The 13,878-nt window shown below is 47.1% G+C and overlaps 1 protein-coding gene across 3 annotated transcripts; it reads right to left on the minus strand.

Moving 5' to 3' along the window:
• Positions 1–384: 384 nt before the first annotated feature.
• Positions 385–6,010, minus strand: LOC129047103 (GTPase-activating Rap/Ran-GAP domain-like protein 3). 3 transcript variants are annotated; one of them, XR_008509064.1, is made up of 6 exons: positions 4,212–4,412; positions 3,529–3,592; positions 3,163–3,231; positions 2,772–2,847; positions 1,881–2,002; positions 385–1,457 (listed from the first exon to the last, which is right to left on the minus strand). XR_008509064.1 is itself a non-coding variant. In XM_054518255.1 (6 exons), the coding sequence occupies exons 1-5, from the start codon at positions 5,527–5,529 to the stop codon at positions 1,935–1,937; spliced, it is 294 nt and encodes a 97-aa protein (XP_054374230.1). In that variant the 5' UTR covers positions 5,530–6,010; the 3' UTR covers positions 385–1,457; positions 1,881–1,934. The 3 variants fall into 3 exon arrangements, 1 of the variants encoding a protein (XP_054374230.1); XM_054518255.1 differs by lacking the exon at positions 4,212–4,412 and adding an exon at positions 5,471–6,010 and having other exon boundaries at positions 3,205–3,231; XR_008509063.1 differs by having other exon boundaries at positions 2,772–3,231; positions 4,212–4,426.
• Between the last annotated feature and the right edge of the window lie 7,868 nt (positions 6,011–13,878).

The raw sequence follows: 13,878 nt of genomic DNA on the forward strand, positions 1-13,878 counted from the left end.
ATGCTGCGCTCGGCGGAGCTCGGCTCGCTCCGGAGACGCTCGGCTCGAGTCGGCTCTTGTCGCCTCAACTCGGCTCTTGGCGCCTGCATTCGCCTCTTCGGCAGAGCTCGCCTCGCTTCGGCCCAACTCCCAGCCGCTCGGTGCCTTCGGCGCGCCTCGGCTCCGCTCGCCCCGGTTCGCTCGAGGCCGTCAGGGTCGGCCGCTCTCGCCTTGCTTCGGCCGAGCTCGTGCGATTCCCCCGAAGGCGGCGTCGTTCGGTTGTGTTTTTAGAAATATCTTTCTCTATCGATTGTATCTTTCTATAGTTAGATTTATATTTCTAGAATACTTCTATTAATCCAAATAAAAACCCCATCTCTAACCAAAAAAATACACGAAAACACCTTCTTTTAAACGGTATCGAAATATTTTTATACTTTGTATAGTTATACTCACATTTATATATATGGTTTCTTTTGATGCAATCTATTAATAATTATCTATAATAGCTATAAAATTCTAGACATGTATTTAAAGTATTATTTATATTATGTATCGTATCTACTGCTGCAACTGATTTTTTCTTCTAGTTTTAAACTTTATCTGTACGTATTTATGATATATTTCTAGACTTAGATTTCTACCTTCATATTCTTTGTATTTATCATTTTTATCATCAAAACCCTGCCTACTGACAAGTAGAAAAAACCGCTTTCTTTAACGATTTAAAAAATATTTTTATATTTATAATTTTCCTCTTTCTATTTATCATTTGCTCTCTAGTACGTGATAACATACCTGCTCCTGCACCGCAGTGGGGCTCCCTCTCCTGGGCACCTCGGGGTGCCCCCAACGGCATCAGAGCCCCGAGTCTTCACCCCCCCTTTTCCTCTAGTTAGAAACTACACTGGAACTTTTTTCTGGAAACAAAGACACGACCTAAATCCTCTCCCCATGTCCTAGACAGATAGATGTTCAGTTCTTAGTTGACTGGGCAGCAGTTTCTTCAATAGAACGAGAAACAATATGGAAACGTTTTAGCTACAAGCAAATAGGCAAATCTGAACAAGGTCCTGGTGGCCAGCCGCTGCAGTTATTTTGAAGCCATTTTTTAAACAATCAAGTACTGATCCCACAAAAAATAAAGCAAAAAGCTGACTACTGGCTAAGAAAGAAGGAAAAATTAACTTTTGACGACAACAACAACATTCCAAGGACACAGGCTTTTTTCCAATCTCATACCTTATTACTACCTCTCTTGGGAATTCTCATCGTGGATCCCAAAAGGAATAAATCCCTCAGAGTGTCCTAAAGCACCAAGGAGCTACCTACAAGTGAAGGTGGCTACTTTCAGTGCAGACACAGCTGATGACACAGCAGTAGCGCAGTTCTATGCTGCCCAGGGATAATACTGTCTCCTCTTCTCCAGCAGCTGACTCTCTCCTGCCATGGTTTCTGTAAATGCATCAGAGCACGACCTTAAACACAAACAGGCAAGAAAACACCATCAGAAGTCTTTCATTAAGCACTACAAGAAGGGTTCCAAGCAGAGACCAACAGAATTTCAAGGAAGCAGTATGCAATTAAACCACCTCAGACTCGTTCAAGTATCCGGCAGGTAGATGGAACCAAAATGGAACCATTCAGAAACGACAAAGAAAACCTCCCCAAGTATTTATACAGGAGTCCTTAACGTCAGAAATGGGATGACAGGTTATGTTCAGATAAGATGAATGTTTATTTGGATGTAGAAATAAACTTCTCTCATGGTCCTTTGCCAAAAAATAGAACCTACAAGTGAACACCTACACCTGCCTAAAAAGACCTAACGAGCCCCTGGCAGCCACCGGCATCAAAGCACAGGGGATGTTTCTAATCCAGGCTAAGGAGAACAATATCACCTTTTGTTCTCTCCAGTTTGTTTCCTCTGCAGTCCTATTTGCTTCTTATGATTTTTACACTCTCTGTATCTTCTCGGGCAGCGCTGAGTCTGACGACCGGGATACGAGAGTCCTTCCCTGCCCTACGGAGAGAACCAGGAAAAAAAGTTAAAAAAAGAACAGGGCAGTTTGAAGTTAATACTTCCGACGAGAAGCAGCACCTGACAAACAGAGTGAACAAAGCGTGACACCTCCCTGGGGACAGAAGACTTACAAACTCTCCGGGATTTACAATCCTAGCAACCAAGCCCTTCAGCACAGCAGCCAAGTGTCCCATTAGGTGGTGCTGCACCAAAGAATGATCCGAGAGGTTCCAAAGAGTGAAACGCACGTTATTTTCCAAAGACGTAAAATCGTGCAAAATAACAAAACTACAATAGATCTAAACTACAGGGCAAGAGTACAAGTGTTAACTTGAGGAGCTGGAACCATCCAGGTGAGCAACTGCTAACTGGATCCTCAACAGAGTTTGAGGAACCCTCCAGGATACAGAAGGGTTTTCCCCAGAAATTTCACAGGCCGAGTTTTGATAGAAGTACACTTGCCAGATGCTCAGAAACGTCACCCATCCTCCTCCGGGTGTCCTGAGAGAGCTGCGAATGGCTCTCACGTGGTTTGAGCTGGTTCTGTAAGGGCTCAGGGTGAATTTCACCAGATGCAACCAAACTGGGCAACACCCAGTGGGACAGAAGGAACCCAAAGCTTGTTTTACCCAAAGCTTGGGTAAGCAGAGCTCCAGCAAATACTGAGGAAACGGACAGAACAGGGTAACAAATAATAAACATACCTTTTTTTTTTTTTTTTTTTTTTTTCAGATGAGCAAAACAATTAAGGAGAAGGTGGAAAACTCACCATGACTGAACATTTCATCACCTGTAAGCTGACCATCCTTAGCATAGAGGATTCCAAATTTAAAATTCACCGATCCCTGGAAAATAAAACCAAATATTATTTGGTAAACAGTCAAACAGAAGACATAACAATTTGGGTCCTCTAATCTTTGCATACATCCTACACATCAGAACATACATTTTATACTATCTCCTACTACACGATAATTTACCTTTAAACTTTGATAGTATAGCATAAAACCATTAACTTAGATGGGTGATCAATTATTATTAAGTTGGTGCTTCAAGTTATTTTTGCTGTCAGGTTCAAAAAAACATTACTTCTTTTTACTGTAACGAGCAATTGATTTAGAAGTCATCAAAAGCCCATCAAAATACAAAGCTGTACTCACCGGACGGGTCTGTGAGCAAGAAGTAGTTAGGCTTGTACTCACCTCTTGCCCTTCAACAACCAATAAATCCTGTCAACAAAAACAGCATCTTTAGCCCCCTCCTATTAAAGATTCTACAAGGATGATGGTTTTATTTGTGTTTAGAAGTTTGGATTTGAAATGGCCAGTTCAATGGATAAAGAGACAGTTTAAGTAGTATTCGATTATTATTATTATTATTATTATTATTATTATTATTATTATTATTATTATTATTATTATTATTAGCTACTGGAAGAAACAAACCAGTAGTATCTATACTTAATTACTTCTATTTCCAGGAAATCATAAAGAAAAAGAACCAAACAAAAAAAAGTCACTTCCTACCTTTTGTATCTCAGGATGAAAAATGTCTCTTGGGCTCTTCTCCAGTTTCTCAAGACTCCTGGCACTGAAATGCAAATGAACGAGTGCTTTAGAGGAGGGCAAGTGCACATTCCAACCCCGAACCACCAACCGATTGCAGTTACAGCGCTTACAAAATGAATCGTTCCCAGAGCCTCTGGGAAACGGAACGGTTGGTGCAACTGCCATTTCTTCCCCAAAATACTAACTTCCAACACTTCCTAAACTTAGTTTGCATTTTAAAAACAGAAATTAGGGAGACTCAGGGTGGAGATCAAGATGAAATTGATTTCCTTCTAAAGCACAGGGCTCTGTTCCATCACCCTTCACTTTGGCTCCACACAGAATCACGGGGAGCATTTTAGGAGGGCCCAAGAACCAATTCTATTTCTCTCTTTTTTCTAGTTCTCTCTCTTCCTAAATCATTCAAGGCAAGTCAAATGAAAAAGGACAAGTTCAGCATCAAATTCACACTTTTTCCCTTTGTCTGCTCAAGAACAGGCTTTTAAACCACTTCTTGCTGCCTTCAACGATTAAGACTTGCAAAACAGTTTCGCAAGTTTGATAGGTTTATCATAAAAACCACAGAACGCAAGCTCTGAATTACAGGAAAAGGTACACAGGCAAATATCTCAGCTGATGGTGGCTTATTTGTAAACACATACCTTAACGGAGATTGCACTGAGAATGTTTCAGTGGGACTCTAAGGGAAAAGTATTTTCTGAGTACCCTGTAAACAAGAAAAGCTAGGATATATTACAGGACATACCCACTTGTTCTGCATATTCAAATAGGATTATCAATAAAAACATTTAAGAAGGAAGAAAACCAAGGTAATTTTACTCAGCTATATTTGCTGCCGATTTAGAGAAAAAAAAAAAAAAAAGTCACGGGTGCTGCAAAGAAAAAAAAAAAGTGAACCAGAAACGCCTACAGTAGAACTTTAAAACAATTGCTTGGATAAAAGCAGCTCATGGAACATGAAGTAGAAAAAAAGCGAAACCAGTATCTGTTGTAGTGCGTTTTTATATTTTGTAATATTTTGAAGTAGTTTTGTTTTGTATTCCTATATTTTTCCCAAATGGTTTATCCCAGACTGTACTCCCCTCCCTTTATCTGTGTTATCCCTCTCCCAGGATGAGATCATCCCTAAACCCCCACCCTGGCTCTCTGTCAATCACTCAGCATCCCATCCCCCCCATCCCCCCCATCCAGAAGTTTCGGTCCAAGTTGTCGAGTGATTTGCCAGAGGCCAGGGGTCAGCCCCCCAGGCCTAGTCCCATACGCTGCCCTATATGTCTATCCCCCAGTTCCCATCCCTCAGAGATACCTATTGGTTGGTAAAATGTTATCTACTTTTAGTTTCCTCCTCCCTTGAAATGTGACCTTCGGGGATCTCCCGGGGCTCTCGGCAGGAGGCCCCCTGGGGTGCAGGAGCTCCTTTGGGATCTGAATAAAACCATGGACTAACCCCTGCTAAGAGTCAGCCCTTTCTCTTCTACCGATGTCTCTGGTGTCTCTTGTGCTGCAAAGGCGCCCAGCCCAGGTGCGCTCAGTACCCTCGGGGCACAGACAGTGTCTCCCCGCTGTCGGCCGTGTCGGGGCTGCCCTCCCTGGTGTCTGCCGACTCGAGACTGGCCCAGGGTTCCTGAGAGGCTCGCAGAGAGACCGAGACAGTATCAGACCTGCCTATTTTCTTACCATTGCACAAGAAAAATCCGACAAGCGGTATAAAGTCACTGCCTAAAACCGATCCTAGGATGTAACCAAGAACAATTGAGGCATTTGCTAATCTAAACGGAAACCTTTTCCGGACCCTAGTGTCAAATCACACGTTTTGTCTTGCAGCAGCTCGAGGCTGGAGAGCATTTCCCCTGGGGGTCGGGAGGGTAGGGGCACAAGGGGCTGAGTTTGCGGATCGCACCTGTGCCAGCAGAAGGATCCAGCCCGCGCGCTCCTTGCGCTCGCCATTCTCCGGGCCATCGCTGTGTTTTACTGCTCAGCGATGCCGCTCCATCTGTTTGCGTGGAAGAAAGAGCCACGAGCACTGAGGCACTCAGCAGCCGTGTCATTCCAGCCGCTCGTCCGCCCCCGCCCGCAGCAGCGGCAGCAGCCCGAGGGACACGGCTGCAGCTCGGCGGCTCCCGCGCCTCCGCCAGCCGCCGCACAGTGACCGCGGCAGCGCCCGGCGCCGCTCGCCCGGGGCGGCTCCTGCAGCTCCCGGCCCGCGGCAGCAAAGCACCGCCTGGCGCTCCGCCATCGGCGGGCGGCAGCGCGCCCCGCCCGAGCTGAGCCCCCGCCACCGGGACCGCTGAGCGAGGCCGAGGCACCGGGCGGACGCCCCTTCCGCGCCGCTCGGCTCCGTGCGGGCGGCCGGCCGGAGGCTTCGCCCCTCCAGCGTCGCTGCCGCGGCTCCGTCCCGCGCGGGAGAGGCGCCGGGAGCTCCCCGCGCCCGGCGCGCGGCCGCCTCGGCCCGCCAGCCATTCATATGGCGCGTCGGCCGTTGCGTCAGACGCCGCGCTTTACGGCCGCAGGGCCTGCCGGGAGTTGTAGTCTCGGACTGACAGCCACCGCTCCGTTTTCCGCCACCGGGAGCTGCGGTCCCGCCGGGGGATCAAACGGCTCCTTCGCTCCTGGGCGCGGAAGCACCTTAGGCAGCACCGCCCCTCCCGAATGTCCTTTCTTTTCCACTCCAACTCTTTTTTCTTTTTTTCACTCTGTTTTTCACCCCCTTTTCCACTTTCGCTCTTTCTTTTTCACTCTCACCCTTTTCCTTTTTCATTTTTTTTTCTTCCTTTCTCTTCCTTCTTTTTTTTTTCTTCCTTTCCTTTTTCCTTTTCTTTCTTTCTGTCTGTCTTTCTCTCTCTCGTTCTTTCTTTCTCTGGCTCTCTTCCTGTCTCTCTCTTTCTTTCTTTCTTTCTTTCTTTCTTTCTTTCTTTCTTTCTTTCTTTCTTTCTTTCTTTCTTTCTTTCTTTCTTTCTTTCTTTCTGTCTTTTTCTATTTCGTTCTCTCTCTCTTTCTTTCTTTCTCTGGCTCTCTTCCTGTCTCTCTCTTTCTCTCATTCTGTCTTTCTGTCTCTCCTTCTTTCTCTCTTTCTCTCATTCTGTCTTTCTGTCTCTCCTTCTTTCTCTCTTTCTCTCATTCTGTCTTTCTGTCTCTCCTTCTTTCTCTCTTTCTCTCATTCTGTCTTTCTGTCTCTCCTTCTTTCTCTCTTTCTCTCATTCTGTCTTTCTGTCTCTCCTTCTTTCTCTCTTTCTCTCATTCTGTCTTTCTGTCTCTCCTTCTTTCTCTCTTTCTCTCATTCTGTCTTTCTGTCTCTCCTTCTTTCTCTCTTTCTCTCATTCTGTCTTTCTGTCTCTCCTTCTTTCTCTCTTTCTCTCATTCTGTCTTTCTGTCTCTCCTTCTTTCTCCCTTTCTCTCATTCTGTCTTTCTGTCTCTCCTTCTTTCTCCCTTTCTCTCATTCTGTCTTTCTGTCTCTCCTTCTTTCTCCCTTTCTCTCATTCTGTCTTTCTGTCTCTCCTTCTTTCTCCCTTTCTCTCATTCTGTCTTTCTGTCTCTCCTTCTTTCTCCCTTTCTCTCATTCTGTCTTTCTGTCTCTCCTTCTTTCTCCCTTTCTCTCATTCTGTCTTTCTGTCTCTCCTTCTTTCTCCCTTTCTCTCATTCTGTCTTTCTGTCTCTCCTTCTTTCTCTCTTTCTCTCATTCTGTCTTTCTGTCTCTCCTTCTTTCTCTCTTTCTCTCATTCTGTCTGTCTTTGTCTTTCTCTCTGTCTCTCCTTCTTTCTCTCTTTCTCTCATTCTGTCTGTCTTTGTCTTTCTCTCTGTCTCTCCTTCTTTCTCTCTTTCTCTCATTCTGTCTGTCTTTGTCTTTCTCTCTGTCTCTCCTTCTTTCTCTCTTTCTCTCATTCTGTCTTTCTCTCTGTCTCTCCTTCTTTCTCTCTTTCTCTCATTCTGTCTGTCTTTCTGTCTTTCTCTCTGTCTCTCCTTCTTTCTCTCTTTCTCTCATTCTGTCTGTCTTTCTGTCTTTCTCTCTGTCTCTCCTTCTTTCTCTCTTTCTCTCATTCTGTCTTTCTCTCTGTCTCTCCTTCTTTCTCTCTTTCTCTCATTCTGTCTGTCTTTCTGTCTTTCTCTCTGTCTCTCCTTCTTTCTCTCTTTCTCTCATTCTGTCTGTCTTTCTGTCTTTCTCTCTGTCTCTCCTTCTTTCTCTCTTTCTCTCATTCTGTCTGTCTTTCTGTCTTTCTCTCTCTCTTTCTTTCTCTCTTTCTCTCATTCTGTCTCTCTTTCTTTCTCTCTGTCTTTCTGTCTCTCTTTCTTTCTCTCTTTCTCTCTCTCTTTCTCTCATTCTGTCTCTCTTTCTTTCTCTCTTTCTCTCTCACTCTTTCTTTCTTTCTCTCTTTTTCTCTCTCTATTTCTAATCTTGGCTTTCCATTCTAGCTTTAGAATAAAAAAGCAGCAGTAGAAACATTCAGGCTACCGGGGAGTGCAAAAAACCCCAAAACGGTAATGATTTTAGGAAAACTATTTCCTCCATGGGAGCCTGAAATTTTCTACAGCTGCAGGTGACATAGAGCTTTTATTTCTTCTTCTAGATAGTTGATACTTAATACTCTATTTATACAGCGCCCCCTGCCGTCTGCATGGGTGCACTGCAGGCACAGCGCCCCCTACCGCCTGCTTTGGCGCACTGCATGCACAGCGCCCCCTGCCGTCTGCATGGGCGCACTGCAGGCAGAGTGCCGCCTAATGACGTCACCTCGTCAACACGGCGCCCCGCCCCGGCCACGCCCCCAGCGCCCCTTGGAAAGACCCCAAGGCGTAGGCGTTTTGCCAGCTGCCTGATCAAAATGCCGACACCCACCTCGAGCCCTAGAAACGATTTCCCGCGACGCCGAACCCTGCAGGCGAACCGGAATGCCATCATCGCAATCGAAACGCCACAGAAAATCTCGTCGGGGCCGCGGCGGCGTCGGTGTTCTGTGCAGGCAGTCCGGATAGACACACCGGGGTCCTCCGGTTTCCCGCCCTTCTGGCCGCCATTTTGAGAAGGTCAAACAAACTCCCGCGACATTGGTGACGCGCCACTCCCAACATGGCGGCCGTGGGAGGACCCCCTCGGCCGAGAGAGGCGGTTACTCAGATGCCGGTCAGAAAACCGCCGAAATACGCCCGCCCGCGGCGCCGCTGACCGCACAGCCCGACTCGAGTACACCTAAAACGCCACAAAAATTCCGCCGGCGCCGCGGCGGCGTCGGTGCTCCGTGCAGGCAGTCCGGATAGACACACCGGGGTCCTCCGGTTTCCCGCCCTTTTGGCCGCCATTTTGAGAAGGTCAAACAAACTCCCGCGACATTGGTGACGCGCCACTCCCAACATGGCGGCCGTGGGAGGACCCCCTCGGCCGAGAGAGGCGGTTACTCAGATGCCGGTCAGAAAACCGCCGAAATACGCCCGCCCGCGGCGCCGCTGACCGCACAGCCCGTCTCGGGTACACCTAAAACGCCACAAAAATTCCGCCGGCGCCGCGGCGGCGTCGGTGCTCCGTGCAGGCAGTCCGGATAGACACACCGGGGTCCTCCGGTTTCCCGCCCTTTGGGCCGCCATTTTTAGAAGGTCAAACAAACTCCGCCACGCGCCACGCCCAAGAGGGCTGCCTGGCGGCGGCGGGCTGCAGTACCGCGCTCTGCCCACAAGGCGGCAGCACTGCCGCCCACCCCAGCCGGGGGCGCCGCGCGCCTTGGGGCTGCGGGCAGCCATGGCGGCAAAAAAGAACAGGGGCGATTCCCCCCCGCAAAAAACTCCTCTAAAAATAAATGCCAAAAACCTGCCTCTCACCAAACAAGAACCAAATAAGCCCCCTTTCTTTCAAGCCTTCTTGAAATAAATTTTATAGTTCTAGTTTTCCTAGTTCTATTCACACGCATATTTATACCGGACATTGATGTGTTACGTCGTTTATACAATCTATTATGCCTATTCCTATTATCTGTATTTATTCATATTTTGTGGTTTTATCAATATCATTATATATTGATTGCATATTTCTATACTTTGATTTAGATTTCTATCATACTTTTATTATTCCAAAAAAAATCCCATCTCTAACCAAACAAATACCAAAAAACCCTTCTTTTAAACTATATTGAAATCGTTTTATATTTATAGCTTGCATAATTATACTCACTTTTATAGTCACAGTTTATACTGATGCATTCTCTTCATAATTACATATCACATATATATTATTCACATCGTATAGATAAATTATTATTTTTATTATGTACCGAATCTACTGCTACAACTTCTTTTTTCTAATATTTTCAATTTTTATATCCATCTTGATGTAGTCATGAGATATTTTTACAAGTAGATTTCTACCTTTCTATCATTTGTATTTGTAGTTTTTATCATAAAACCCCTGCTTTTGCCAAGTAAAAAACAAAACCTTCCTTTCTTTTAAACTACTTTTAATAATATTGTTGTATTTACATTTACCATATCTATAATGTTTTAGATATTATATCATAGTGATGTACTAGATTTATGGCTATTTCCTATAATAGATCATAATAAGATATATACAGTATCACTTGTATTACGTGTTGTATGGATTTATGTCACTTTAGATTTACAATCCTTTAATAATTTTATATATATATATCTGCATAGATTCGCAACACATTTCTATATTTAAAATTTCCTTTGAGCTGTGTTTATATTTATCATCTCTATTGATATATCTATAAACATACACAACGCTCTATTAAAAAATACAATATCTTATTGGAATATATCATGACTTATGTTACCTGTTAAATTTTAAATATAGATCGAATAGATCAAAATAAAAGTTTATTCCCATTTCTGCACAGCTACTTGTTTTGTTTAAAGATAGCTATCCTTAGAATTTTACATTTAAAATCCAATTCCTAAATACAAGGACAAAACAAACAGCATCGAATTCCCACCAATGTCTTCCAAAACCATCAAGATACCTCCACCAGCCAAACAACTGCCAGCGAAAAAAACACACAACACTCTTTTCACTGACAGTTCTCATCACATCAGAAAAATGGAACCAAACGAAAAGAAAACCCTGGAGAAACACACGCAGCAAATCACAAAAGCCTCTAAAAAAACCCAAACCAACTCGCTCAACTCCAATCAGTGCCACTGACCCTGAACGTCATTTTAAAAACTAACCAAAATTCTACATCTACACTAACTCAAAGAATAAGCAATACTCTGTCAAAAGAACTTTAGAAAGCGAACTAATGAACGAAATAGAAAAAAAAAAACCAAAAAATCTCAACCACTAAAAAATAAGAAAATAACTACCCAAATTAAAAAAAAACCAAAACAAAACAACAAAAACAAACAACTACTTAAAAAGACCCACCATATAAATACCCACGTTCCCAAAAATAAAACTGATCAACAACCACCAAATACGTCGAAGGACAACAAAAAACGAAAAGAAAAAAAAAAAAAAGAAAGGAAAAAACCAAAAGAAAATACATTTGTAAAACAAAAGTCCCCCAAACCAAATCAACTTTAATTTACAACAAAAAAATTATTCCCAGCTGAAGAATAAACGCATAGAGCCTCATTCGATCAAAATAAAAATACCACCCAGAAATAAACACAAAGCCTAAAGAGAAACGTAACCATTAACAATATCTCCCAAATGATCCCGTAACAATACAACATACACTACAATCAAACAAACCAAATCAATAAAAGCCCTGGAAGACGATAAACACGAACGCAATTAGAGAGATTTTAAAAACCCCGCTGCTATTAACGACACGACGCCACCTCGAACCCACCGAAACAAACGCTACACGCCCACGCTAATAAAAGCCACCGCGACAGAATTAAAATCCGAGCCGCTGCTTCGCGCAACGACCCGTAGAAACCATTGCACGCCTTTAAAAACAGAATAGCCCGGCAAAAAAAATATCCGACTACAGAACTCGATTCAAACCAAACCTTTATCGTCACCACCTGAACCGAGAACCGTACCGGTCAGGAAGAACGCCAGAGCCCTTAGCGCACACCCACTGCGACCCACACAAAACCGTGCGATCGATCCCTACAGAGCACCTCCGAACCACGACACCCAAGAACTTGCGGCAGCCGAACCCCGCGCTGCCGGCCCCGGACGGAGCGCGGCTCCCGGCGGCAAAGCGGCTCCTCCGGCGCGCAGGGGCGGCGCCGCCCCGGAGACCCCCCCGCCCCCGCCCGCTCCCCCTGCCCGGGGGACCCCGGCGGCGCCCGAGCCCCGCGCCCGGAGCGGACAGAGCGGCGGGCACCGGCCGGGCCGGCGCAGCAGCGCCCGCGCCGCCTCTGCCGCCCTCGGCCGGCCCGGCGCCAGCCGCCCTCGGCTCCGCACGGCGGCTCGCACCGGCAGAGCGGCTCGGCCGCTGCCGCGCCAAATTCCCCGTGCGCCTCGGCAACCGCCCGGCCCGGGCCGGCAGCGCTCCCGAGCGGCAACGCTCCGGGCCGGGCCGCGGCCACAAGAAGCGCCCTCAAATGCAGCGGCACAGCCCCGACTGCAGCCCTGCAAACGCTGCCAGAGCTGCGGCTTCCCGCAACTGAACCCCGAAACTGACGCCGCGGGCGGCGCTCACCTCGCTTCAACAAGGGCAAAGAAATGGGTTCTCCCCTTCAAGTTCATCCCCTGGGAGAGCAGAAAAGAAGGGGCTTTCCTCCAATGAAATCCTTCAAGCCGTGTGGAAAGGGGGATTTGGACCTCAATTCAAACCCTTGCAAAGGAGGGACACCAGCGCTGTCCCCTCCATTTAAACCTTAGGATGATGAAAATGGGCTGGCTGCCTTCAAATCAAACCCCTCAGATGACAACAATACTTTGCCCATTCCCGTTCAAATGGAACGCAGGGATTCCCTGTCACCCCTGGGATACCCCTAACAGCCGGGAAAAGGCAGGTTTTCCTTCCATCAACACCCTTCGAACCGCAGGTGAAGGCGGATCCCTCCCAGTTCGAACACAGACAATATTAGGAGAGTAGCTGCTTGCCTCTCCTTCTTTTGTCTTCACAAGCTCCGTTTTTGGTCCTGGGGAACCGGGGAGGGGGGACTGCCAAGATCAAATCGAAAAGGGAAAGGACCAAAGTCCCCGCTCCAAATCCACACGCGCTCACCCGTTCGGCTGCTGCTTCCCGGCACAAAGATTCGTCCCTCGGCACCTCCTTGAAGCGATGCTCCGCGTCTCCAAGCGCGCATCCAGGTGTTCGCCCAGACGCTGCGAGAAGCTCTCGCAGTCCTTCCATGAGACAGCCCCGGGAGCCCCCCATGAACCCCTCTTCTCAGCAGCTCCATGCAAAAGGGAGCTGAGGCGAAGCCTCCCCCTAAAATTGCCTCCCCCCCCCGCCCCGGCAGGAGCCGGCCCCTCATCATCCTCACAGCTCACACCTGGGGCTGCTCCGAGCCCCCCATCATCCTCACAGCTCACACCTGGCGCTGATGCCACTCTCCAACAGCGCCTCTCCCCGTCCAGCACACAGCCCGCTTCTCACAGACACAGAGCCAACAGACATCTGCTCCGGGTGCTGGCTGTTCTTAGTCCGTCCGCTTCCACAATTCAGACACGGACGTGCGCTGATGGCACTGAGGGAAAGCTTTCCAGTGCACAAAACTGTCATTCTGGTAGCACGCTTTGAGACGCCTTCAGAAAAAGCAGAATCAGCGCCACCTCCTAAGAGCCCTGCTGAGGAACCCCGCCCTCCTTGGGACACCCAATGCAGCAGAGCTCGAAAAACAAAGGGAAAAGTCAAGCTTGGAGTGGAAAAAGACAATAGAAATACAGCAGCCTTTCAAGAAAGCCTTCACGCAGTAATAGTGGGACCCGGTCACATTTCTTCTTTCCTTGCTCTCTGGAATGACATCGATACGAAGTACAAAACCCACACGAAACCCAAGGCAGAGCTGGGATTTTACACGTCTTCCTTTTGGCTCTCGGGATGACAAGCGCCTCTTCCGGGACTGCGACACGATTTGGGCGCTGGCAGAGAACGGAGGCAAAAGGTGCCAGAGAGCCCCTTCTATCGCCTTCAGCCCCTGCAGCTGTTCTGAGGGTTCCAGGGCACAGCTCGGTCCGTTCCTAGATCAAAACCTCACGGCAATATCTTCAGAACTACTACCCATCTCCAGTCGGAAACTTCTACATTCCTGGAAACAAATGAGTGCGTAGAGAGGGTTTCTCCCCAGCTGAGTTTAGAGACCAATTCCTATTCTTTAGCAATACCTAGAAAACCGAACGCCTTGCCAGGTTTTAGCATCCTACACCCACTCACCCCTCCCTCCCTGTGCATTTG

Source organism: Molothrus ater, unplaced genomic scaffold, assembly GCF_012460135.2.
Source record: "Molothrus ater isolate BHLD 08-10-18 breed brown headed cowbird unplaced genomic scaffold, BPBGC_Mater_1.1 matUn_MA505, whole genome shotgun sequence".
Classification (NCBI taxonomy): Eukaryota; Metazoa; Chordata; class Aves; order Passeriformes; family Icteridae; genus Molothrus; species Molothrus ater.

Bases quoted from the DNA above. Each gene is read 5' to 3' on its own strand.
- LOC129047103 (XM_054518255.1), bottom strand. From the start codon at position 5,529: ATGGCCCGGAGAATGGCGAGCGCAAGGAGCGCGCGGGCTGGATCCTTC. The intron at 2,848-3,204 runs GTGAGTACAAGC...TTTATTTTCCAG, and splicing joins TGGTTGTTGAAGGGCAAGAG to GGATCGGTGAATTTTAAATT. The intron at 2,003-2,771 runs GTGAGTTTTCCA...TTCTCTCCGTAG, and splicing joins TGATGAAATGTTCAGTCATG to GGCAGGGAAGGACTCTCGTA.